We start from the raw sequence: 25672 nt of genomic DNA on the forward strand, positions 1-25672 counted from the left end.
ACTGACACAACACAGGCACCGAATCAGCACATCCCCATAGACACTGACATACAACACATGCACCGAATCAGAACATCCCCATAGACACTGACATACAACACATGCACTGAATCAGAACATTCCCATAGACACTGACACACAACACATGCACTGAATCAGAACATCCCCATAGACACTGACACACAACACAGGCACCGAATCAGAACATCCCCATAGACACTGACACACAACACATGCACCGAATCAGAACATCCCCATAGACACTGACATACAACACATGCACTGAATCAGAACATTCCCATAGACACTGACACAACACAGGCACTGAATCAGAACATCCCCATAGACACTGACACAACACAGGCACCGAATCAGAACATTCCCATAGACACTGAAACAACACATGCACCAAATCAGAACATCCCCATAGACACTGACACAACACAGGCACCAAATCAGAACATTCCCATAGACACTGACACAACACAGGCACCGAATCAGAACATTCCCATAGACACTGACATACAACACAGGCACCGAATCAGAACATTCCCATAGACACTGACACAACACAGGCACCGAATCAGAACATCCCCATAGACACTGACATACAACACATGCACCGAATCAGCACATCCCCATAGACACTGACATACAACACAGGCACCGAATCAGAACATCCCCATAGACACTGACATACAACACATGCACTGAATCAGCACATCCCCATAGACACTGACACAACACATGCACCGAATCAGAACATTCCCATAGACACTGACACAACACAGGCACCGAATCAGAACATCCCCATAGACACTGACATACAACACATGCACCGAATCAGCACATCCCCATAGACACTGACATACAACACATGCACCGAATCAGCACATCCCCATAGACACTGACATACAACACAGGCACCGAATCAGAACATCCCCATAGACACTGACACACAACACATGCACCGAATCAGCACATTCCCATAGACACTGACATACAACATAGGCACCGAATCAGAACATCCCCATAGACACTGACATACAACACATGCACCGAATCAGAACATTCCCATAGACACTGACATACAACATAGGTACCGAATCAGAACATCCCCATAGACACTGACATACAACACATGCACTGAATCAGAACATCCCCATAGACACTGAAACAACACATGCACCAAATCAGAACATCCCCATAGACACTGACATACAACACATGCACTGAATCAGAACATCCCCATAGACACTGACACAACACAGGCACCGAATCAGAACATCCCCATAGACACTGACACACAACATAGGCACCGAATCAGAACATCCCCAGACACTGAAACAACACATGCACCAAATCAGAACATCCCCATCGACAATGACATACAACACAGGCACCGAATCAGAACATCCCCATAGACACTGACATATAACACATGCACCGAATCAGCACATTCCCATAGACACTGACATACAACACATGCACCGAATCAGAACATCCCCATAGACACTGACACAACACAGGCACCGAATCAGAACATCCCCATAGACACTGACACACAACACATGCACCGAATCAGAACATCCCCATAGACACTGACATACAACACAGGCACCGAATCAGCACATTCCCATAGACACTGACACAACACATGCACCGAATCAGCACATCCCCATGGACACTGACACACAACACATGCACCGAATCAGCACATCCCCATAGACACTGACATACAACACAGGCACCGAATCAGCACATCCCCATAGACACTGACACACAACACAGGCACCGAATCAGAACATCCCCATAGACACTGACACACAACACAGGCACCGAATCAGCACATCCCCATAGACACTGACATACAACACATGCACCGAATCAGAACATCCCCATAGACACAGGCACAACACAGGCACCGAATCAGAACATCCCATAGACACTGACACAACACAGGCACCAACATCAGAACATCCCCATAGACACTGACATACAACACATGCACCGAATCAGAACATCCCATAGACACTGACACAACACAGGCACCGAATCAGCACATCCCCATAGACACTGACACAACACAGGCACCGAATCAGAACATCCCCATAGACACTGACACACAACACATGCACCGAATCAGCACATCCCCATAGACACTGACACACAACACATGCACCGAATCAGCACATCCCCATAGACACTGACATACAACACAGGCACCGAATCAGCACATCCCCATAGACACTGACACACAACACATGCACCGAATCAGCACATCCCCATAGACACTGACATACAACACATGCACTGAATCAGAACATCCCCATAGACACAGACACAACACAGGCACCGAATCAGCACATCCCCATAGACACTGACACAACACAGGCACCGAATCAGCACATCCCCATAGACACTGACATACAACACATGCACCAAATCAGAACATCCCCATAGACACTGACACACAACACATGCACCAAATCAGAACATCCCCATAGACACTGACATACAACACATGCACCAAATCAGAACATCCCCATAGACACTGACATACAACACATGCACTGAATCAGAACATCCCCATTGACACTGACATACAACACAGGCACCGAATCAGAACATTCCCATAGACACTGACACAACACAGGCACCGAATCAGAACATTCCCATAGACACTGACACAACACAGGCACCGAATCAGAACATTCCCATAGACACTGACACAACACAGGCACCGAATCAGAACATTCCCATAGACACTGACACAACACAGGCACCGAATCAGAACATTCCCATAGACACTGACACAACACAAGCACCGAATCAGAACATCCCCATAGACACTGACATACAACACAGGCACCGAATCAGCACATCCCCATAGACACTGACATACAACACATGCACTGAATCAGAACATCCCCATAGACACTGACACAACACAGGCACCGAATCAGAACATCCCCATAGACACTGACACACAACACATGCACCGAATCAGCACATCCCCATAGACACTGACATACAACACAGGCACCGAATCAGAACATCCCCATAGACACTGACATACAGCACATGCACCAAATCAGAACATCCCCATAGACACTGACACACAACACAGGCACCAACATCAGAACATCCCCATTGACACTGATGCACAACATAGGCATCCCCGTCATCATCATAGGCGGTCCCTCGAACGAGGATGACTTGCTTCCACAAGAGTTCACAGATGTTTCAATGAAGGACCCGATGTTCCCGTCCTGAACTCCAATTGAGGGGGTGGAAGATGCCTGTGTGTGGATTTTTTTAACGTGTGGTGACCGTTGCACACCAGCCACCACACCGGCTCGACAGCTCGGCCTTTTATCCAGTGGCAAGGGTTAACCAGGACCACTGTAGACCTGCTCTGCTGCACAGACCTAGTGCACACACATATCGCAGTGTGGGCTGGCCCGTGCTGCCCCTGGCCTTCGCCTCTTCTGGGCCCCGTACCCTCATTCGCCGCACCTTCACCCACGATGTTCCATGGCCCGGCGCTCCAGCTCTATAGCTCTGACCTGCAGTGGTGTTCTCACAGGCATGGACATTAGAACATCCCCATAGACACTGACACACAACGCTCAAAAGACATTAACGACAAATCTTAGACTGGCAGCGTGTAACGACCAGTAGCTATAGTATCTCCAACATCGCTCCACGCTACAAATATATCGTTAAACCATCCTGGCGGCATGGGGCCGTGCTCCTCCCAATACCCGAGTGACGATACAGGGGCCTGACTCTGTGACTCCAACGTGCAGAGGTGCTGCCAGAGGGAGCAGGTCAGGACGTCACAGGGCTACGATTTCCCAACCTATGCTCTCTGGGATCGACGCCGCACTGGAATCACATGGAGACACACAGAATCACAACACACTCACAACAATAAAAACTGGCATTTTTGTTGTTTTATTCATTCCTGGGATGTCGCTGGCAAGGCCGGCATTTATTGCCCGATCCTAATGGCCCCTCGAGAAGGTGGTGGTGAGCCGCCTTCTCAAACCACTGCCGTCTGCATCGTTTATTCTGATTATTGTTTCTTGTAGCGGTTTGGTACAACTGAGTGTCTCGCTGGGCCATTTCAGAGTCAACCACACTGCTGTGGGTCTGGAATCACATATCGGCCCAGACCGGGTAAGGGCGGCAGATTTCCTTCCCTAAAGGACATCAGTGAACCAGATGGGTTTTTACAACAATCCGATGGTTTCATGGTCACCATTATTGATGCTAGCTTTTTATTCCAGATTTATTTAATTCACTGAATTTCGTGGTGGGATTTGAACTCGCTTCTCCAGATCATCGGTCCAGGTCTCTGGGTTACTCAGCCCAGGAACATAATCACTAAGCTAGCATACCCCAGTAGGCTGGCCGAGTGATTATGGCAATGGACTGCTAATGCGTTGTGTATTTATGCAGCGCCTTTAATGCTGTAAAAACACACCAAGGAGCTTCACAGGAGCGATATGGGACAGAAATTGACACCGAGCCACAGAAGGATATATTAGGACAGGTGAAAGAGGTAAGGTTTTAAGGAGCGTCTCAAAGGAGGAGAGAGAGAGATAGAAAGGTGGAGGGGTTTAGGGAAGGAATTTCAGAGATTAGGGCCCAGGCAACTGAAGGCACGGCCGCCAATGGTAGAGTGATGGAAATCAGGGATGTGCAAGAGGCCAGAGTTGGAGGAACGCAGTGTCTATGCTCCACACGAGCCTCCTCCCAGTGTCCTTCATCTCACCTCATCAACATATCCTACGAAAAATCATCGACAACGTTGGTATTCACACACATACGCGCAATGCATTAGCAGTCCATCGCCAGAATCAGTTGGCCACCTCGTCTCGTGGGCTGAGGGGCTGGAGGAGGTTACAGAGATAGGGAGGGGTACAGGGCTGGAGGAGGTTACAGAGATAGGAAGGGGTGTAGTGCTTGAGGAGGTTACAGAGATAGGGAGGGGTGTAGGGCTGGAGGAGGTTACAGAGATAGGGAGGGGTGTAGGGTCTGGAGGAGGTTACAGAGATAGGGAGGGGTGAAGGGGCTGGAGGAGGTTTCAGAGATAGGGAGGGGTGTAGGGGCTGGAGGAGGTTACAGAGATAAGGAAGGGGTGTAGGGCTGGAGGAAGTTAAGAGAGAGAGGGAGGGGTGTAGGGAAGGAGAAGGTTACAGAGATAGGGAGGGGTGTAGGGCTGGAGGAGGTTACAGAGATAGGGAGGGGTGTAGGGCTGGAGGAGGTTACAGAGATAGGGAGGGGTGTAGGGCTGGAGGAGGTTAGAGAGATAGGGAGGGGTGTAGGGCTGGAGGAGGTTAGAGAGATAGGGAGGGGTGTATGGGCTGGAGGAGGTTACAGAGATAGGGAGGGGTGTAGGGCTGGAGGAGATAACAGAGATAGGGAGGGGTGTAGGGCTGGAGGAAGTTAAGAGAGAGAGGGAGGGGTGTAGGGCAGGAGGAGGTTACAGAGATAGGGAGGGGTGTAGGGCTGGAGGAGATTACAGAGATAGGGAGGGGGCTAGGCCACGGGGGGTGGGGGGGGAGGGGGGAGGATTTGAACACGAGGCCCAGATAGACTGTGTTAATGTTTACCCTCCAGCGAGCAAACAGTTCTAATCACACGCCCTGCTCCTGTGTCCATACAATGCCTTCCCCCTTCACTCACTGATGCAATCTAATCTGCAATGTTTACATGGCTTCTGCCTCAAACAGTGAGCCCGGAAACCGATCCCATGGCCTCACAGCTCTCTGTGTGTGAAGCGGTTTCCCTTGCCCTCTGATCCAAATCTTAACCTTGTATCTCTGTCGCCTCGTTCCTGACCCCTCAACTATAGGAAACTGCCTGTTGCTATCTCCCCTGCCCCATCCTTTCATAACTTAAAAACCTTGATCAAATATCCCCATAATCTGCACTGTTTTGGTGAAAAAGGCCCCATCGTTTAATTCAAAAGCAAAATACTGCGGATGCTGGAATAAAAACAGAAAATGCTGGAAATCTCAGCAGGTCAGGCAGCATCTGTGGAGAGGAAGCAGAGTTAACGTTTCAGGTCGATGATCCTTCGTCAGCACTGGTGTTTGGAAAGAACAGATTCTTATCAAGCACTGAAAGGGGGAGGGGAGGAAAGGACAAAAAGGAAGGTCTGTGATAGGGTGGAAGACAGGAGAGATTAGAGAGACAAAAGGGATGATGGGCCAAATTCAAATGGTAATGGCAAGAATTAGAAAATCATTAGTCAAGATAGGGTGTGACCAACTGCCATTAGAGACAAGGGGTAGGAAGCCAAAGATTGGCAGCGGTTATGCTCTGAAATTGTTGAACTCGATTTTGAGTCCAGAAGGCTATAAAGTGCCTAAACGAAAGATGAGGTGCTGTTCCTCGAGCTTGCGTTGAGCTTTGTTGGAACAGTATAGGAGACCGAGGACGGAGAGGTCAGAGTGGGAGTGGAGAATTAAAGTGACAGGTGACCGGAAGCTCAGGGTCACACTCGCGGACTGAACAGAGGTGTTCCGCAAAGTGGTCACCCAATCTACGCTCGGTCTCCCCAATGTAGAGGAGACTACATCGTAAGCAGTGAATACAGAATACTAACTTGAAAGAAGTACAAATAAATCGCTGTTTCACTTGGATGGAATATTTGGGGCCCTGGACAGTGGGAAGGGAGGAGGTAAAAGGGCAGGTTTTGCATCTCCTGCGCTTGCACGGGAAGGTGCTGTGGGAAGGGGAGGGGGTGCTGGGGGTGACTGCGGAATGGACCAGGGTGTCACGGAGGGAGCGGTCCCTTCGGATTGCTGAGAGGGAAGGGGAGGGGAAGATGTGATTAGTGGTGGGATCACGCTGGAGGTGGCGGAAATGGCGGAGGATGATCCATTGAACATGGAGGCTGGTGGGGTGAAAGGTAAGGACAAGGGGAACCCTGTCATGGTTCTGAGAGGGAGGGGAAGGGGAGAGCAGCAGTCCGGGAAATAGAACGGACACGGTCGAGGGCCATGTTAACCACGGCGGAGGGAAATCCTCTGTTGAGGAAAAAGGAAGGCATGTCAGAGGCACTAGTGTGAAAGGTAGCGTCGTCAGAGCAGATGCGACAGAGATGGAGAAACTGGGAGAATGGAATGGAGTCCTTACAGGGTGCGGGATGGGAGGACGTGTCGTCCAGGTAGCTGTGGGAGTCAGTGGGCTTATAGTGGATACTGGTCGATAGCCTATCCCCAGAGATGGAGACGGAGAAGTCAAGGAAGGGAAGGGAAGAGTCGGAGATGGACCATGTGAAGGTGAGGGAAGGGTGGAAATTGGATGCAAAGTGAATGAAATTTTCTAGTTCAGGGCGAGAGCAGGAAACGGCACCGATACAATCATCAATGTACCAGAAAAAGAGGTGAGGGAGGGGACCCGAGTAGGACTGGAACAAAGAATGGTCCAAATATCCCACGAGAAGGCAGGCATAGCTAGGACCCATGCGGGTTCCCATAGCAACACCTTTAATTTGGAGGAAGTGAGTGGAGTTAAAGGAGAAGTTGTTCAATGTGAGAACAAGTTCAGCCAGGTGGAGGAGGGTGGGGTTGGGGACTGGTTGGGCCTCTGCTCGAGGAAGAAGCGGAGTGCCCTCAGACCATCCTGATGGGGGATGGAAGTGTAGAGGGATTGGACGTCCATGATGGAAAGGAGACGGTTGGGACCGGGAAACTGTTAAAGTGATGGAGGGCGTCGGCGGAGTCGCGGATGCAGGTGGGGAGAGAGTGGACAAGGGGAGAAAGAAGAGTCGAGATAGGAAGAAATAAGTTCCGTGGGGTGTTGGAGCGGATTTTTGGACATATACTGGACTAGTATACGGGACCAAACATTTGTTTTATTTTCCCTTTTAATGAATTTTGTAAGGGACAATTTAATGCATTATATAAAAAAACCAGTTAGACTTTAAGGTATGCTGGCCTTGAGTTAATGATGAAGATAGGAAAGTGAGATAATGAACACTGGAGAGTTAAGTGCTGTGTATGTTTGTTTATACCGGTGTCAAAAGCCTGCATTTGTTTATACTGCCCTGTCACAATGCAGGATGGGTTATATCAAAAGCTTAGCCTTCGATAGTAAAAGCTTTATAGTGCTAAAGCATGTGTTGTAAAGTGACGTAATTTGTAAGATAAAAGGACTTCACTGCAGATACCAATTTGAGAAGATGGTTCAAAGACAGGGGTCTTTAACACTTCTCCCAAAGCTTTGTCTCTGATTTAATAAACCTCTCTTTATATATTATACAGTCTCGGAAATATTTTTCCACAACAAAATGGCGTCACGACAGGATACTGTCTGATCAGACGTGATCACTTAAGACAGTATCTGGAATCTGGTGTTAGAGACTGAAAAGAGAGGTGTACGGGCACGACGGGATAGTGTATAAGATACGAGTAAACAGATAGCTGGAAGAGGCTGACTAACCAGTTTGAGTTGTCCCTTTAGTAAATAAGGTTGGTGCGGAAGGGAACTGATCGATCCAACCTAGAGCCGAAAACTCCGGTGGTAAGGAAACACGCTAGCTTTGTTGCGAAGACAAAGGGTCTCCACAGAGTAGTCATGGCCGTGAGTATTACAGAAACAAAGGGAAACGTCCGAGACTGGCGAACATGGAAGGTAAGGAAGGGAATGTAAAACGCGGGCTGCCCGGGTCATTAATTAATTCCTATCATTAATTGTAACTTGCGTAATTACGTAATAATAAAAGCTGATAGTGACTATCTTAAGTGACATATGGATCCAGACATAAGCTTTGTTGAATGAAGAGAGACTTTTGTGAGTGTCTATTTTGAATGAAGAGAGTACTCGAGTAATTTTGACTGTGGAATGACTGAAAGCCTGTTTTAAGAAGGTGTGGAGTTGCCTGCCTGTTTTAGCTCCACCCACTCTTTCCAAACAGAGTGAAATGTTTTTTTTTAAACCCTTCGTAGTGTTGTGCTGTATGTGGGAAGTTTAAGAAACTGTGAACCTTATGGTATTACATTTTAAGTTAGAAACGAAGGGTGTGGATATATTCGGATGATAAGTTACGGAGCTAGGAAATGCACAAAGGATAGGTTTGTTGAGTAAAAGATAAAAATACATGGTCCCGGTAGTAAAAAAAAAAGAATTTGACACGCTCACTTACTTGTCGAAAGAAAACATGCAATTGGGTTGAAAGACATAAATTTAGTCTAGGAATGAGATAAAGAATGCCTTTTAAAACACTCCCATTTTCCTTCGTGTAAAACCTTGACACGAAAGCTTCTAGCTCAGTAAAAAAAAAAGTTTTAAATTTAGAAATACCTTCAGGGATCAGGTCAAACTCCTGGGCAAGTGGTGAGCTATCTGTGAAGGTGTAAAAGGGACTTTTGAAAAAGGCTAAAACAGTAAGCTTTAGCAGTTTAGAAAAGAAAAAGATAAAGCAGGAAACGGTCTCTGCCACGGGAACAGGAGGAGGGCAGAAAAGGGGGACTTGCCATAATTGTGGAAAACCGGGCCATTTTGCCAGGAAATGCAAAGGGAAAGGCAGTGAAAAGCAATGTACGTATTGTGGTAAGAAAGGGCACCTGGAAGCGACATGCTATGGTAAAAATGGCTATCCTGATAAGGCAAGGACCCTGTCAGAACAGGAATACCAGCAGTGGCAGGCGTACAAAGCCACCCGGTGATGTCCGGCGGCCCCTGTACAAAGTAAAAAGGAGGGGAGGATATATGTGTCTGCACTAGTAGGGGGCCGACAGTGTGAGATGCTAGTGGACACGGGAGCCTCAATATCCATTACCAATCCAGATGTATAGCTGCGCTAGATTGCGCAGCTTGGGTGGTAAAAAAATTAAGCGAGTCTGTGGTGATGACTGGAAACATCATTCTCCACACTAAACACACATTGATAGAAATGTTAAACACAGGAAAACTGAGAACCGTATCTAATATGAGATGGGCAAAGTGGGAAGCAGTCCTCTTAACACCTAACAAAGCGGTAGCCATAATTAGGGATGTAGGAAACAACCCCGCAGAAGGTATGATAGGTGAGGGGGAACCCCACTTTTGCGAAGAGGTATGTGAGGATATGGAAGAGGATAGAATAAAAGACGCCCCCCTTCAAACCGCAGAACAAACCTTGTTTGTGGACGGCTCACGAAAATACGTAGAGGGACTATCTCGTACCGGATGGGCTGTAGTTAACCAGGATCTAGAGACAGTTGAATCAGGGCGAATTAATGGGGGGTCGTCAGCTCAAGTGGCAGAACTGGTAGCCCTCACCCGGGCACTGGAATTATCGGAAAATTATATGACAGCATGGGGGAGAAGGGGTGTTTGCGATGGATAAAGACATAACTTACTAAATACCAGTTGATATCAGCTGTGAAAAAGATATTGGTTTAATTGAAAAAAAAAAGAATTTGAAGAGGTAAAAAACACTGTCCATTGATAATGATTTTAAATTATTAAAATTAAGTCAGTGCTGCTGGGGCCCGAGACCAACAGGTAAGTATTGAGAAACTACACCAGGACACTTCTGAGGAAGAAATAGGTATGTGGACAAAGCAGGGCGCAACGCAAGGGAAGGATAACGTTTGGAGACGAAACGACAAGGTAATGGTGCCTGAATGCTTACAGAATACCTTATTGGAGTTGCATCATGGCCTGTCTCATTCAGGATGAGAGGCCATGACCGGGAGTCTTGGGAGAGATTGGTGGTGGAAAGGGATGGAGAGAGATATCGCCAAATATTGCCATCGATGCGTTACGTGCGCACAATATAATCCAGGCAGGCCCATTAAAATTAAAATGGGACACCAGCCCTGTCCACGGGGGCCATGGGAACACGTACAAATGGATTTCACAGGACCTTTGCCCCCATCCCATGGAAAAAGATATTGCCTAGTGATTATAGATCAATTTACCCGATGGGTGGAAGCTTTCCCCACACCTGATTGCACTGCCTCAACAGTGGCAAGGATATTGACCGAGCAGGTGATTCCCCGATGGGGAGTGCCTCTTCAAATAGATTCCGACCAAGGCACCCACTTCACCGGAAAAACTGTAAAAGCAATATGCCAGCTGATGGGCATAAAACAAAAACTCCACATCCCCTACCACCCGCAGAGTTCTGGGATGGTAGAGCGCATGAACCGTACCCTTAAGAACGCCCTGGCAAAGGCCATGCAAACATCAGGAAAAACGTGGACAGAAATATTACCCATTATATTGATGAAGTTAAGAGCCACGACAAACCGACAACCGGATTAACTCCTTATGAACTAATGACAGGAAGGGCGATGCGATTACCAGAGAACATCATAACAGGGAGGGGCCGATGTAGGCCCATTAAAAGACAAAATAAAACGGTATGTTTTGGAACTAAGTACTCAATTAAAAGGGATGCGTAAATTAGTTAGGGACAATCAGGAAGAAAGAGACGCGGAAGCAGGGCTTACAAAGCTCCCTGAAGTCCCGTTGGCGGGAAGTCGCGTTATGGTAAGGGTCCTCCCGGGAAAACCGGGGTTTGCCTCAAAAATGGATAGGACCATATGAGGTTATAATCAGCAGGGACACTTGTGCCTGCATCGATGTTAAAGGGAACGGACAATGGAAGCATTGAACCCAGCTGAAGGTTTTTGAACCAGCCGTTTAGCACACGTATTAGTTGTTGTTGTTTGTCTATTTACAGATTGACAGCGAGAGATTCTTCAAGCAAGCCATACGGCCATTTTGCCTTTGACTATTTGTTAATTATAGAGTAATAAGATGAAACTATATATTGCGATCGGTGCGATTATCATAGTTCGTGTTAGGTCCGGCCTGCTAGCTAGACCGAAACGAGAGTTACATGTGAATACCTTTTTGTACATGTCTTATGTTTATGCGCAAAATGAGAACTTTTCCAGTTGCTGGGTATGTTCGCACATCCCCATACATAGCAAAGGAGGCATCCCCTTGAGGTCAATCTCCCTTAACATTTCGGAAGTAGCGGAGTGGGTAAGGCGACAAAATGATACAGGGGAAGCAAATGATACTTGGAACCAGAGTGGGTAATAAAGAAACGTGGAGATCGGGGGGTTACCTTTTGGATGCATTTGACGGATGGTACCAGCCGGAATACAATAGGTCGGTACGACCCCCGTTCCTGGTTTTGACCAACACCTCAGGAGTTGGAAGGCCCACCGCTGACATTTGTTTCACTAGAGACCTGACTGGTGAGGAAACAGGTTTTGTAGCAGGATATAGCAATTGTACGCAATACTTTAACCTCACCAGGTGGAACATAATAGCCAGCGAAACAACAAGACAGGGGTTCTTTGAAATAGAGGGTTTGAAGAATCAGACAAGTAGCCAGGACTGGGACCCTAAGATTAGGTGGTGACGGGGGCTGAGAGAGAGATTGGGATCGAATCTAACAGCATACAATGGCACTTATTTTGTGTGCGGGCATAAGGCCTACCCCTGGTTGCCTCAGAACTGGAGGGGGTCCTGTTATTTGGGATATGTGGTCCCTTTTGTCAGACGGGTACGTACTTTAGCAGAAGTACAGACACCAGGTCGACTAAGACGAGATCTTACCCTGGTAGAGAGGCTATTTGGGGTCATGATGCTCCCATTCGGGATAGGACGCACCATGGATGAATTACATAACCTAGAGAGGGTACTGGAACAGATAGTTAATGACACTGCTGAAGCAATAGAGGGCATAACGGCTGAAATGGTAGCCATACTCACAATGTGCCTTAATTGGAGCTGAATGTTGCACTTACATTCCTGATAATTCAGAAAACATAACCAACCTCGCTGATCACATAAGAAGGGAGGTAAAGAAGTTATCCATAACAGCAGGAGTATCTGGCTGGTTTGACTGGCTGTTAGGGGGATCCTGGGGGTCCTATCTTATGCATGGAGTAATTATTCTGGTTGTAATAATAATTACTTGCTGTCTGATTATCGGGTGTTTGAATATCTGCTGTAAAGTTATGATGGCTCGACTGATGCCAGTAGCCAGTGTAATCGCCGAAGAAGAAGCACACCTGATGGAAATACCTGAAGACACCAAGGATGAAGAAACAGACGGCAATGACACCGACCACTATCTTTGAAAGGTAGCCTAGAGCTACAGGCAAGGTGGACATATGGAACATCAGGGAAGTAACATACCCCAAAGGACGAATATATGCTACTATCATTGTGGTCATCTGGATTTCGTAAACATCCTCCAGGACCAAAAGGGGGAATATTGTTGGAGCGGATTTTTGGACATATACTGGACTAGTATACGGGACCAAACATTTGTTTTATTTTCCCCTTTAATGAATTTTGTAAGGGACAATTTAATGCATTATATAAAAAAACCAGTTAGACTTTAAGGTATGCTGGCCTTGAGTTAATGATGAAGATAGGAAAGTGAGATAATGAACACTGGAGAGTTAAGTGCTGTGTATGTTTGTTTATACCGGTGTCAAAAGCCTGCATTTGTTTATACTGCCCTGTCACAATGCAGGATGGGTTATATCAAAAGCTTAGCCTTCGATAGTAAAAGCTTTATAGTGCTAAAGCATGTGTTGTAAAGTGACGTAATTTGTAAGATAAAAGGACTTCACTGCAGATACCAATTTGAGAAGATGGTTCAAAGACAGGGGTCTTTAACACTTCTCCCAAAGCTTTGTCTCTGATTTAATAAACCTCTCTTTATATATTATACAGTCTTGGAAATATTTTTCCACAACAGGGGCAAGAACAGGCTGAAACGATGGGTCTACTGGGGCAGTCCTGTTTGTGGATCTTGGGAGGGAGGTAGAAGCGGACTGTGCAGGGTTGGGGAATAATGAGTTTGGTGACTGTGGAGGGAAGATCTCCAGAGGAGATGAGGTCAGTGACAATCTGGGAAATGATGGCTTGATGTTCAGTGGTGGGGTCATGGTTCAGGGGGAGGTAGGAGGAGGTGTCAGAGAACTGGTGGTCAGCCTCTGCAAGGTAGAGGTCGGTGAACGCTGAATATCTCGGAGATATCTGTAATGCTGGGTGGATCCAAAACTGATGGGTGGAATTTCTGTTGGAATCCAGGCGGATTAAGTCCGAGGCGGAGACCGTTACTGAGGAAAGAGATGTGGCCATGAAAGCGAGTCTTGGCAGAAACTGGATCAAATACAAGAAGGGAAACAGAAAGCAAAGATGAACAAAGTGAAAGAGACAAACGGAAATCCCGTCTGAGGGACGAGCAGAACTTCTTCAAGGTGGACAATCCTGGAAGAGAAGTGGTGGTGAATTACACACTAATATAAAAGCAAAATACCGCGGATGCTGGAATCTGGAATAAAAACAGGAAATGCTGGAAATCTCAGCGAGTCAGGCAGCATCTGTGGAGAGAGAGCAGAGTTAACGTTTCAGGTCGATGACCCTTCGTCAGAACTGGAGAGTGTTCGGAAAGAGCAGATTCTTAACAAGCACTGAAAGGGGGAGGGCACATTTCCTTCCCTTAAAGGGTATTTGTGAACCAGTCGGGTACTTAACGATAATCCGACAGCTTTATGGTTTCTTTTACCGAGCTTTTTATTTCTAGATTTTTTAAAAAGGAATTTGAATTCTCAAACTGCCCGCGCTGGGATTTGAAGTCACATTCTTGGGATCATGACTGCAGACCTCTGATTAAACCATTGTCAAACTTTCCACCGACACCAACTCCAGAGACTGCAGCATAGCTGGCAGTAACATATCCACAAGGCCACCATACCGATTGGGTCTCTGCTCCACCAGGAGAGGTTCTGCACCCAACTGATGCAGAGGAAAGTCTGCCCCAATGTAACTTCACTCTGATATAAACTGGGGAACAGTTAGGCCTGTACTCATTGGAGTTTAGAAGAATGAGAGGTGATCTTGTTGAAATGTGCAAGATTCTGAGGGGGCTGGACAGGGATGCAGAGAGGATGTTTTCCCTCGTGGGGGAATCTAGAACCAGGGGGCATAGTTTCAGAATAAGGGGTCGCCCATTTAAGATGGAGATGAGGAGGAATTTCTTCGCTCAGAGGGTTGTAAATCTGTGGAATTCTCTGTCCCAGAGAGCTGTGGAGGCTGGGTCATTGAATATATTTAAGCCGGAGATAGACAAATTTTTGAATGATACGGGAGTGAAGGGTTATGGGGAGCGGGCAGGGAAGTGGAGTTGCGCCCAAGATCAGATCAGAGATGATCTTATTGAATGGCGGAGCAGGCTCGAGGGACCAATGGCCAACTCGTGCTCCGATTTCTAATGTTCTTATGTTACGTTCCTGACCGGCACTGCTCCAGTTTACCCCGCACTCCATCGCTCTTTGCTCGGTTTGTTTCGCGGACATTAACCTTTTGTAAAATACGGAATCGTCCTCCAGCCTCAGGCGGCATATTGACGGAGTGGGGAAATGTCCTATTTACAGAGTGCCCCAAACTTAAAAACATTCGTAGGATGAAGTAACATTGGCATTCCTGTGGGAAACACCTGAAAATAATCCAACCCCTAATCAGTCAGAGAATGTAAAAGCTTCAAAGTCAAAGAAAGATTCCCCTCAGCAGTTCAGTCCTTCACTCCATAAAAGACCAAACCTCCTTTAATGTGGTATTCCCAGCCCCGGCTGAACTATTTGAAGTTGGGATTCACCCTTATCCATGCACACAGGGACCAAATGTACAAAGGTCAGCTGTGGCTCAGTGGGTAGCACTTTCGCCCGAATCAGACGGTTCATAGTCTCACTCCAGAGAATTGAACACAAAATCCAGGCCGATAGGCCAGTGCAGTACTGAGGGAGCGCGGCACTGTCGGAGGGGCAGTACGGAGGGAGCGCCGCACTGTCGGAAGGGCAGTACTGAGGGAGCGCCGCACTGTCGGAGGGGCAGTACTGAGGGAGCGCTGCACTGTCGGAGGGGCAGTACTGAGGGAGTGTTGCACTGTCGGAGGGGCAGTACTGAGGGAGTGCTGCACTGTCGGAGGGGCAGTACTGAGGGAGCACCGCACTGTTGGAGGGGCAGTACTGAGGGAGCGCCGCACTGTCGGAGGGGCAGTACTGAGGGAGCGCCGCACTGTCGGAGGGGCAGTACTGAGGGAGTGTTGCACTGTCGGAGGGGCAGTACTGAGGGAGCGCTGCACTGTCGGAGGGGCAGTACTGAGGGAGCGCCGCACTGTCGGAGGGGCAGTACTGAGGGGACGCTGCACTGTCGGGTGTGCCATCTTTTTGATGAGATGTTAAACCGAGACCCCATCTGCTCTCTCAGGTGGACGTAAAAGATCCCACGGCACTTTATAAGAACATAAGAAATAGGGACAGGAGTAGGCCATACAGCCCCTCGAGCCTGCTCCGCCATTCAATAAGATTATGGCTGATCTGATCATGGACTCAGCTCCACTTCCCCACCCGCTCCCCATAACCCCTTATCATTTAAGAAACTGTCTATTTCTGTCTTAAATTTATTCAATGTCCCAGCTTCCACAGCTCTCTGAGGCAGCGAATTCCACAGATTTACAACCCTCAGAGAAGAAATTTCTCATCATTTCAGTTTTAAATGGGCGGCCCCTTATTCTAAGATCATGCTCTCTAGTTCTAGTCTACCCCATCAGTGGAAACATCCTCTCTGCATCCACCTTGTCAAGCCCCCTCATAATCTTATATGTCTCGATAAGATCACGTCTCATTCTTCTGAATTCCAATGAGTAGATGCCCAACCTACTCAACCTTTCCTCATAAGTCAACCCCCTCATCTCCGGAATGAACCTTCTCTGAATTGCCTCCAAAGCAAGTATATCCTTTCGTAATATGGAAACCAAAACTGCATGCAGTTTTGGTCTCCTAACTTGAGATGGGACATTCTTGCTATTGGGGGAGTGCAATGAGACTGATTCCTGGGATGGCAGGACTGACGTGTCAAGAGGGACTGGATCAACTGGGCTTGTATTCGCTGGAGTTCGGAAGAATGAGAGGGGATCTCATTGAAACGTTTAAAATTCTGATGAGTTCAGACAGGTTAGATGCAGGAAGAATGTTCCCGATGTTGGGGAAGTCCAGAACCAGGGGTCACAGTCTAAGGATAAGGGGTAAGCCATTTAGGACCGAGATGAGGAGAAACTTCTTCACCCAGAGAGTGGTGAACCTGTGGAATTCTCTACCACAGAAAGTTGTTGAGGCCAATTCACTAAATATATTCAAAAAGTAGATAAGATGTAGTCCTTACTACTAGGGGGATCAAGGGGTATGGCGAGAAAGCAGGAATGGGGTACTGAAGTTGCATGTTCAGCCATGAACTCATGGAATGGCAGTGCAGGCTCGAAGGGCCGAATGGCCTACTCCTGCACCTATTTCAATGTTTATGTTTCTAGTCCAGGTGTGGCCTCACCAATACTCTGTATAGCTGTAGCAAGACTTCCCTGTTTTTATACTCCAACCCCTTTGCAATAAAGGCCAAGATACCTTTTTCATACCTGTGCCGGCTCTATGAAAGAGCGACCCAATCAGTCCCACTCCCCCCGCTCTTTCCCCACAGCCCTGCACATTTTTCACCTTCAAGTATTTATCCAATTCCCTTTTGAAAGTTATTATTGAATCTGCTCCCACCGCCCTTTCAGGCAGCGCGTTCCCGATCACAACAACTCACTGCGTAAAAAAAAAATTCTCCTCATCTCCCCCCTCTGGTTGATTTGCCAATCACCTTCAATCTGTGTCCTCTCGTTACCGACCCTCCTGCCACTGGAAACAGTTCCTCCTTACTTACTCTAACAAAACCCCTCGTAATTTTGAACACTTTTATTGAATCTCCACTTAGCCTTCTCTGCTCTAAGGTGAACAACCCCAGCTTCTGCAATCTCTCCACACAACTAAAGTCCGTGATCACTAATATATCATTCCAGGATTATAGCTCCCATTTAGATTCAGGAATGCTAGTCACAGTATTCAGAAACACGGGACAATTCAGTCAGAATTCTTCCCCTCCGATATTGGTGCACAAAATAACCGACACTGCGGCAGCTACCCTGCTTTAGCGGAAAGTATCATTGTGAGTCATGTCAGGTGATTAAATGGTCTTCCTGGCTAGCTTTCTCCCTCACCGCTGGCGTTAGTTAACACTTTACCTTTCCGTGAAGTTTGAACGCGATGTTTGTTTTCCAATGCTTTCTTGGGAAGCAGACGTCTGCTGGCTGCTTTGGGCCTGAGCCTGGGCCTGAGCCTGGGCCTCGATTATCGAACATTCCACCGGCACGATCTCTTGAGTGACTGCAGCGTTGCCGGCAGTAGAATAATTCGTCTGGTAAGTGGTTTGCTTCCAGTTGGTCGCCACGTGGGCCTGCTTTCTGCGAGACATACCGTGGAAACTTGAGGACTCTTCGGCCGGCTGCAGGTGCAAGGCCCCGATCTGGTCCCGCTCGTAGAGTTGCGACGTGCTTTGACTGAGGCCCGGGTGCAGCTTCACGGCGGGGCTGGTCGGAAAAACCTCGACAAAGACGCCGTCGGGGGTTATTGGCTCTCGGCCCCGGGCCACCGCGTGCCTCTGGGCGCTGTGGGAAGCGGCCCTGCTGAGCAGCACTGGGCGGGGAGCGGTGGCCACCAACTCCGATCGGGCGTAGCGTGAGCTGCTGCGCAAAGCGGGCCTGGCGCCGATCAGACGAGCGCCGGTGTTCGCCTCGCCGTAGCTGACCCGGCGGCTGAAGACCATTGTCGTGTCTCGCCCCCTCAGCCCCCTCCCCGCGTATCCGGATTCCATCCGCAGAAGGCTGCGGAGCAGGACGGGGCTGCTATCGGGGGAAATCTCGATCCGGCGGGTTGGTTTGATCGTCTGGCTCTGCAAACCCTCAGACAGGAAGCGGCTGGTCCCCGATGAATACCGAGCACCTCCATTCATTAGTCCTTGTTTCGTTGTGTAGCTCGTCAGTTTGGTGCTCTGGCAAAAGAAAAATGGAACCCAATTTAGGAACAAAATCAAGAACAACTAGTATTTCTACTGCAGCTTGAAGTTAGTAACACGTTCCAAGGCACTTCACAGGAGGGGGTTCTCAAAGAAAATTTCACACCGAGCCGCGTAAGGAGGTATTGGGACAGGCGACCAAGAGCTTGGTCAAAGAGTTAGGTTTTAAAGGAAGAGAGAGAGGTAGAGAGGCGGAGAGGTTCAGGCAGGGAGTTCCAGAGCTTAGGGCTCAGACAGCTGAAGGCATGGCCACCGATGGTTGAGCGATTATAATCAGGGATGCTCGAGAGGGCAGAATTAGAGAAGCGCAGGCATCTCGGGGGGATTGTGGGGTTGGAGGAGATTAGAGAGATCGGGAGTGGCGAGGCCATGGAGGGATTTGAACACAAGGATGAGAATTTTAAAATCGAGGCGTTGCCGAAACAAAAGACATAAATAACAGATTGGCTAAAAGCCACAAAATAATATGAAGGCAAGGGAGGGCATTTGGAGATCATTCCACAGGAAGCTGCACCTTCCAGTTTCAGGTGGTCTTTACTCCCCATGCCCCGATTCCCCGTTCCCCGGCCTGTTACCCCATTCCCCGGCCTGTTCCCCCATTCCTCGTTCCCTGTTCCCCCATTCCTCGTTCCCTGTTCCCCCATTCCTCGTTCCCTGTTCCCCCATTCCCCGGCCTGTTCCCCCATTCCTCGTTCCCTGTTCCCCCATTCCCCGGCCTGTTCCCCCATTCCTCGTTCCCTGTTCCCCCATTCCCCGGCCCGTTCCCCCATTCCTCGTTCCCTGTTCCCCCATTCCCCGGCCCGTTCCCCCATTCCTCGTTCCCTGTTCCCCCATTCGCCGGCCTGTTCCCCCATTCCTCGTTCCCTGTTCTCCCATTCCCCGGCCTGTTCCCCCATTCCTCGTTCCCTGTTCCCCCATTCCCCGGCCCGTTCCCCCATTCCCCGGCCCGTTCCCCCATTCCTCATTCCCTGTTCCCCCATTCCCCGGCCCGTTCCCCGTTCCCATCCCATCCCCAACCCATTCCCCGGCCCTCCCCCGTCCCCGGTTCCCTACCCGTCCCCCGGCCTGTTCCCCATTCCGGATCACTCAACGTGAGCAAGGGCTTTCTGACGTCGGTTCTGCAGCTCCCTTTGACCATTCTGGTATCTATGCTCCCTTGTCCTCCAGTCACGGGTTAACCTGTAATTCTACTTATTATGGACAATTTTAACTCCCCCGCTGCTCCCGCCCCACCCCACCTCACTGGGGAAGGGGCAAATAAATTGCAGCTGGGGCCGACACTCTCAGTGCAGTACTGAGGGAGTGCCACACTGTGGGAGGGGCAGTACTGAGGGAGTGCCGCACTGTCGGAGGGGCAGTACTGAGGGAGTGCCGCACTGTCGGAGGGGCAGTACTGAGGGAGTGCCGCACTGTCGGAGGGGCAGTACTGAGGGAGTGCCGCACTGTCGGAGGGGCAGTACTGAGGGAGTGCCGCACTGTCGGAGGGGCAGTACTGAGGGAGCGCTGCATTGTCGGAGGGGCAGTGCTGAGGGAGCTTTGCACTGTTGGAGGGGCAGTACTGAGGGAGCACTGCACTGTCGGAGGGGCAGTGCTGAGGGACCATTGCACTGTCGGTGGAACAGTACTGAGGGAACGCCGCACTGTTGGAGGTGCAGTCTTTTGAATCAAACATTAAACCGAGGCTCCGTCTGTCCCCTCAGTAGGATTAAAAAGATCGCACAGCCACTATTGGAAGAAGAGCAGGGGAGTTATCACCAGGTGTCCTGGGGTCAATATTTATCCCTCAACCAACATCACTAAAACATATTACGTGGTCATCGCATTGTTGTTTGTGGGAGCTTGCTGTGCGCAAATTGGCTGTCGCGTTTCCCACATTACAAAAGCGGCCACACTTCAAAAGTACTTCATTGGCTGTAAAGCGCTTTGGGATCTCCTGAGATTGTGAAAGGCGCTTTAGAAATGCAACTTCTTGCTTGGACTGTGCGAAGATCCCAGGCGGGACTGTCCGTTCAATCGCTATCTGCTTGGGGTCCTTTCTCAGTGTTTGGCCCCCATTTTATGGGTCGACTGAATGAATCAGATGGGCACTTCAACATCCCAGGAAAACACTGACGTATCAAAGTAAATTGAGCACTAACCGGACTGCTTTATTTAATGCCTGTTCCTCCTGGTTTCCGCCAGTCAAGAGGGGAATTATAATCCTCCTTGTGATTTCACACGTAGAATCACAGAATGGTTACAGCACGAAGGAGGCCATTCGGCTAGTCGAGCCTGTGCCGGCTCTCTGCAAGAGCACCTCAGCCAGTCCCACTCCCCCACCCTTTCCCTGAAGTCTGACAAATTTTTTCCCTTCAGATACTTATTCAATTCTCTCTTGAAAGCCACGATTGAGTCTGCCTCCACCACCCTCTCAGGTCGTACATTCCAGATCCTAACTCCTCGCTGCGTAAAAAAGTTTTCCTCATGTCGCCTTTGGTTCTTTTATCAATCACCTTAAATCTGTGTCCTCTGGTTCTCAACCCTTCCGCCAATGGGAACAGTTTCTCTCTCTCTATTCTGTCCAGACCCCTCATGATTTTGAACACCTTGATCAAATCTCCTCTCAACCTTCTCTGCTCCAAGGAGAACAACCCCAGCTTCTCCAGTCTATCCACGTAACTGAAGTCCCTCATCCCTGGAATCATTCTCGTAAATCTTTTCTGCACCCTCTCTAAGGCCTTCACATCCTTCCTAAAGTGCGGTGCCCAGAATTGGACACAATACTCCGGTTGAGGCCGAACTAGTGTTTTATAAAAGTTCACAACTTCCTTGCTTTTGTGCTCTATGCCTCTGTATATGAAGCCCAGGATCCCGTATGCTTTTTTAGCCGCTTTCTCAACCTGCCCTGCCACCTTCAAGGATTTGTGCACATATACCCCCAGGTCTCTCTGTTCATGCACCCCCTTTAGGATTGTACTCTTTAGTTTATATTGCCTCTCCTCATTCTTCCTACCAAAATATATCACTTCGCACTTTTCTGCGTTAAACATCATCTGCCACGTGTCCGCCCATTTCACCAGCCTGTCTATGTCTTCTTGAAGTCTATCGAACGGCAGTAGTTATAGGGGATTTTAACCGACATATCGATTGATCAAATCAAATCACAGGGGGTAGCCTGGAGAATGCATATGGGATTGTTTCTTAGAACAGTATGTAACAGAGCCTACAAGGGAGCAAGCCATTTTGGATCTGGTCCTGTGTAACGAGACAGGAAAAATAAACGATCTCCTCGTAAAAGATCCTCTCGGAATGAGTGATCACAATATGGTTGAATTTGTAATACAGATTGACGATGAGGAAGTTGTGTCAGAAACGAGCGTACTATGCTTAAACAAAGGGGACTACAGTGGGATGAGGGCAGAGTTGGCTAAAGTAGACTGGAAACAAGGACTAAACGGTGGCACAATTGAGGAACAGTGGAGGACTTTTAAGGAGCTCTTTCATAATGCGCAACAAAAATATATTCCAGTGAAAAAGAAGGGCGGCAAGAGAAGAGATAACCAGCCGTGGATAACCAAGGAAATAAAGGAAAGTATCAAATCAAAGACCAATGCGTATAAGGTGGCCAAGGTCAGTGGGAAACTAGAGGATTGGGAAGATTTTAAGCAACAGCAAAGAATGACTAAAAAAGCAATAAAGAAAGGGAAGATAGATTACGAAGGTAAACTTGCGCAAAACATAAAAACAGATAGTAAAAGCTTTTACAGATATATAAAACGGAAAAGAGTGACTAAAGTAAATGTTGGTCCCTTAGAAGATGAAAAGGGGGATTTAATAATGGGAAATGTGGAAATGGCTGAGACCTTAAACAATTATTTTGCTTCCGTCTTCACAGTGTAAGACACAAAAACCATGCCAAAAATTGCTGGTCATAGGAATGTGGGAAGGGAGGACCTTGAAATGATCACTATCACTAGGGAGGTAGTGCTGGACAGACTAATGGGACTGAAGGTAGACAAGTCCCCTGGTCCTGATGAAATGCATCCCAGGGTATTAAAAGAGATGGTGGAAGTTATAGCAGATGCATTTGTTATAATCTACCAAAATTCTCTGGACTCTGGGGAGGTACCAGCGGATTGGAGAGCAGCTAATGTAACGCCTCTGTTTAAAAAAGGGGGCAGGCAAAAGGCAGGTAACTATAGGCAGGCAAAAGGCAGGTAACTATAGGCCGGTTAGTTTAACATCTGTAGTGGGGAAAATGCTTGAAACTATCATTAAGGAAGAAATAGCGGGACATCTGGATAGGAATAGTGCAATCAAGCAGACGCAGCATGGATTCATGAAAGGGAAATCATGTTTGACTAACTTACTGGAATTCTTTGAGGATATAACGAGCATGGTGGATAGAGGTGTACCGATGGATGTGGTGTATTTAGATTTCCAAAAGGCATTCGATAAGGTGCCACACAAAAGGTTACTGCAGAAGATAAAGGTACGCGGAGTCAGAGGAAATGTATTAGCATGGAAAGAGAATTGGCTGGCGAACAGAAAGCAGAGAGTCGGGATAAATGGGTCCTTTTCCTGTTGGAAATCAGTGGTTAGTGGTATGCCACAGGGATCAGTGCTGGGACCACAACTGTTTACAATATACATAGATGACCTAGAGGAGGGGACAGAGTGTAGTGCAACAAAATTTGCAGATGACACTAAGATTAGTGGGAAAGCGGGTTGTGTAGAGGACTCAGAGAGGCTGCAAGGAGATTTGGATAGGTTAAGCGAATGGGCTAAGGTTTGGCAGATGGAATACAATGTCGGAAAGCGTGAGGTCATCCACCTTGGGGAAAAAAAAAAATAGTAAAAGGGAATATTATTTGAATGGGGAGAAATTACAACATGCTGTGGTGCAGAGGGACCTGGGGGTCCTTGTGCATGAAACTCTTTTTGATCCTTGTGCATGAATCCCAAAAGGTTAGTTTGCAGGTGCAGCAGGTAATCAGGAAGGCAAATGGAATGTTGGCCTTCATTGCGAAAGGGATGGAGTACAAAAGCAGGGAGGTCTTGCTGCAACTGTATAAGGTATTGGTAAGGCCGCACCTGGAGTACTTCGTGCAGTTTTGGTCACCTTACTTAAGGAAGGATATACTAGCTTTGGAGGGGGTACAGAGACGATTCACTAGGCTGATTCGAGAAATGAGGGGGTCAACTTATGATGATAGATTGAGTAGACTGGGTCTTTACTCGTTGGAGTTCAGAAGGATGAGGAGTGATCTTATAGAAACATTTAAAATAATGAAAGGGATAGACAAGATAGAGGCAGAGAGATTGTTTCCACTAGTCGGGGAGACTAGAACTAGGGGGCACAGCCTCAAAATACAGAGGAGCCAATTTAAAACCGAGTTGAGAAGGAATTTCTTCTCCCAGAGGGTTGTGAATCTGTGGAATTCTCTGCCCAAGGAAGCAGTTGAGGCTGGCTCATTGAATGTTTTCAAGTCACAGATAGATAGATTTTTAAGCAATAAGGGAATTAAGGGTTACGGGGAGAGGGCGGGTAAGTGGAGCTGAGTCCACGGCCAGATCAGCCATGATCTTGTTGAATGGCGGAGCAGGCTCGAGGGGCAAGATGGCCTACTCCTGTTCCTAATTCTTATGTTCTTATGTTCTATCACTCTCCTCCTCACTGTTCACTATACTTCCAAGTTTTGTGTCATTGCAAATTTTGAAATTGTGCCCTGTACACCCACATCCAAGTTATTTATATATGCCAAGAAAAGCAGTGGTCCTAGAACCGACCCCTGGGGAACACCACTGTATACCTTCCTCCAGTCCGAAAAACAACCGTTCACCACTACTCTCTGTTTCCTGTCACTGAGCCAGTTCCCCATCCATGCTGCCACTGTCCCTTTCATTCCATGGGCTTCAACTTTGCTGGCAAGCCTATTATGTGGCACTTTACCAAACACATTTTGGAAATCCATGTATACTACATCAACCGCATTACCCTCATCAACCCTCTCTGTTACCTCATCAAAAAACTCGATCAAGTTGGTTAAACATGATTTGCCTTTAACAAATCCACGCCGACTTTCCTTAATTAATCCGCACTTGTCCACGTGACTGTTAATTTTGTCCCTGATTACGGTTTCTAAAAGCTTCCCCACGACCGAGGTTAAACTGACCGGCCTGTAGTTACTGGGTTTATCCTTACACCCCATTTTTTGAAAAAGGGTGTAACATTTGCAATTCTCCAGTCCTCTGGCACCCCCCCTGTATCTAAGGAGGATTGGAAGATTATGGCCAGTACCTCTGCAAATTCCACCTTTGCTTCCTTCAGCATCCTGGGATGCATCCCATCCAGTCCTGGTGACTTATCTACATTAAGTACAGCCAGCCTTTCTAGTACCTGCTCATCATCCATTTTTATCCCTTCCAGTATCTCCTCTACCTCCTCTTTCACTAAGACTTTGGCAGCATCCTCTTCCTTGGTGAAGTCAGATGCAAAGTACTCATTTAATACCTCAGCACACCCTCTGCCTCCATGCGCAGGTCTCCCTTTTGGTCGCTAATTGGCCCAAACCCCTCTTACTACCCGTTTATTATTCATATGCTATATTAGACTTTTGGATTCCTTTTTGTGTTAGTTGCCAGACTATTCTCATACTATCTTATTTCCTTTTTCACTCCTCCTCTGAACTGTCTATAATCAGCCTTGTTCTCACGTGTATTCCCAACCCGACATCTGGCAAATGCCCTATTTTCTGCT

General features: G+C 47.9%; 1 protein-coding gene across 2 annotated transcripts in view; it reads right to left on the reverse strand.

Annotated features, from left to right (window-relative positions):
* LOC139280605 (plakophilin-2-like) overlaps positions 1-25672 on the reverse strand; it is an 87284-nt gene that overhangs the window by 40482 nt on the left and 21130 nt on the right. For both annotated transcript variants that reach the window (XM_070900154.1, XM_070900153.1), the window contains exon 3: positions 18104-18909. In XM_070900154.1, coding sequence (XP_070756255.1) covers positions 18104-18909 — 806 coding nt within the window. The remainder of the gene's footprint in view (positions 1-18103; positions 18910-25672) is intronic.

This window comes from Pristiophorus japonicus, chromosome 15 (genome assembly GCF_044704955.1).
Source record: "Pristiophorus japonicus isolate sPriJap1 chromosome 15, sPriJap1.hap1, whole genome shotgun sequence".
NCBI lineage: Eukaryota > Metazoa > Chordata > Chondrichthyes > Pristiophoridae > Pristiophorus > Pristiophorus japonicus.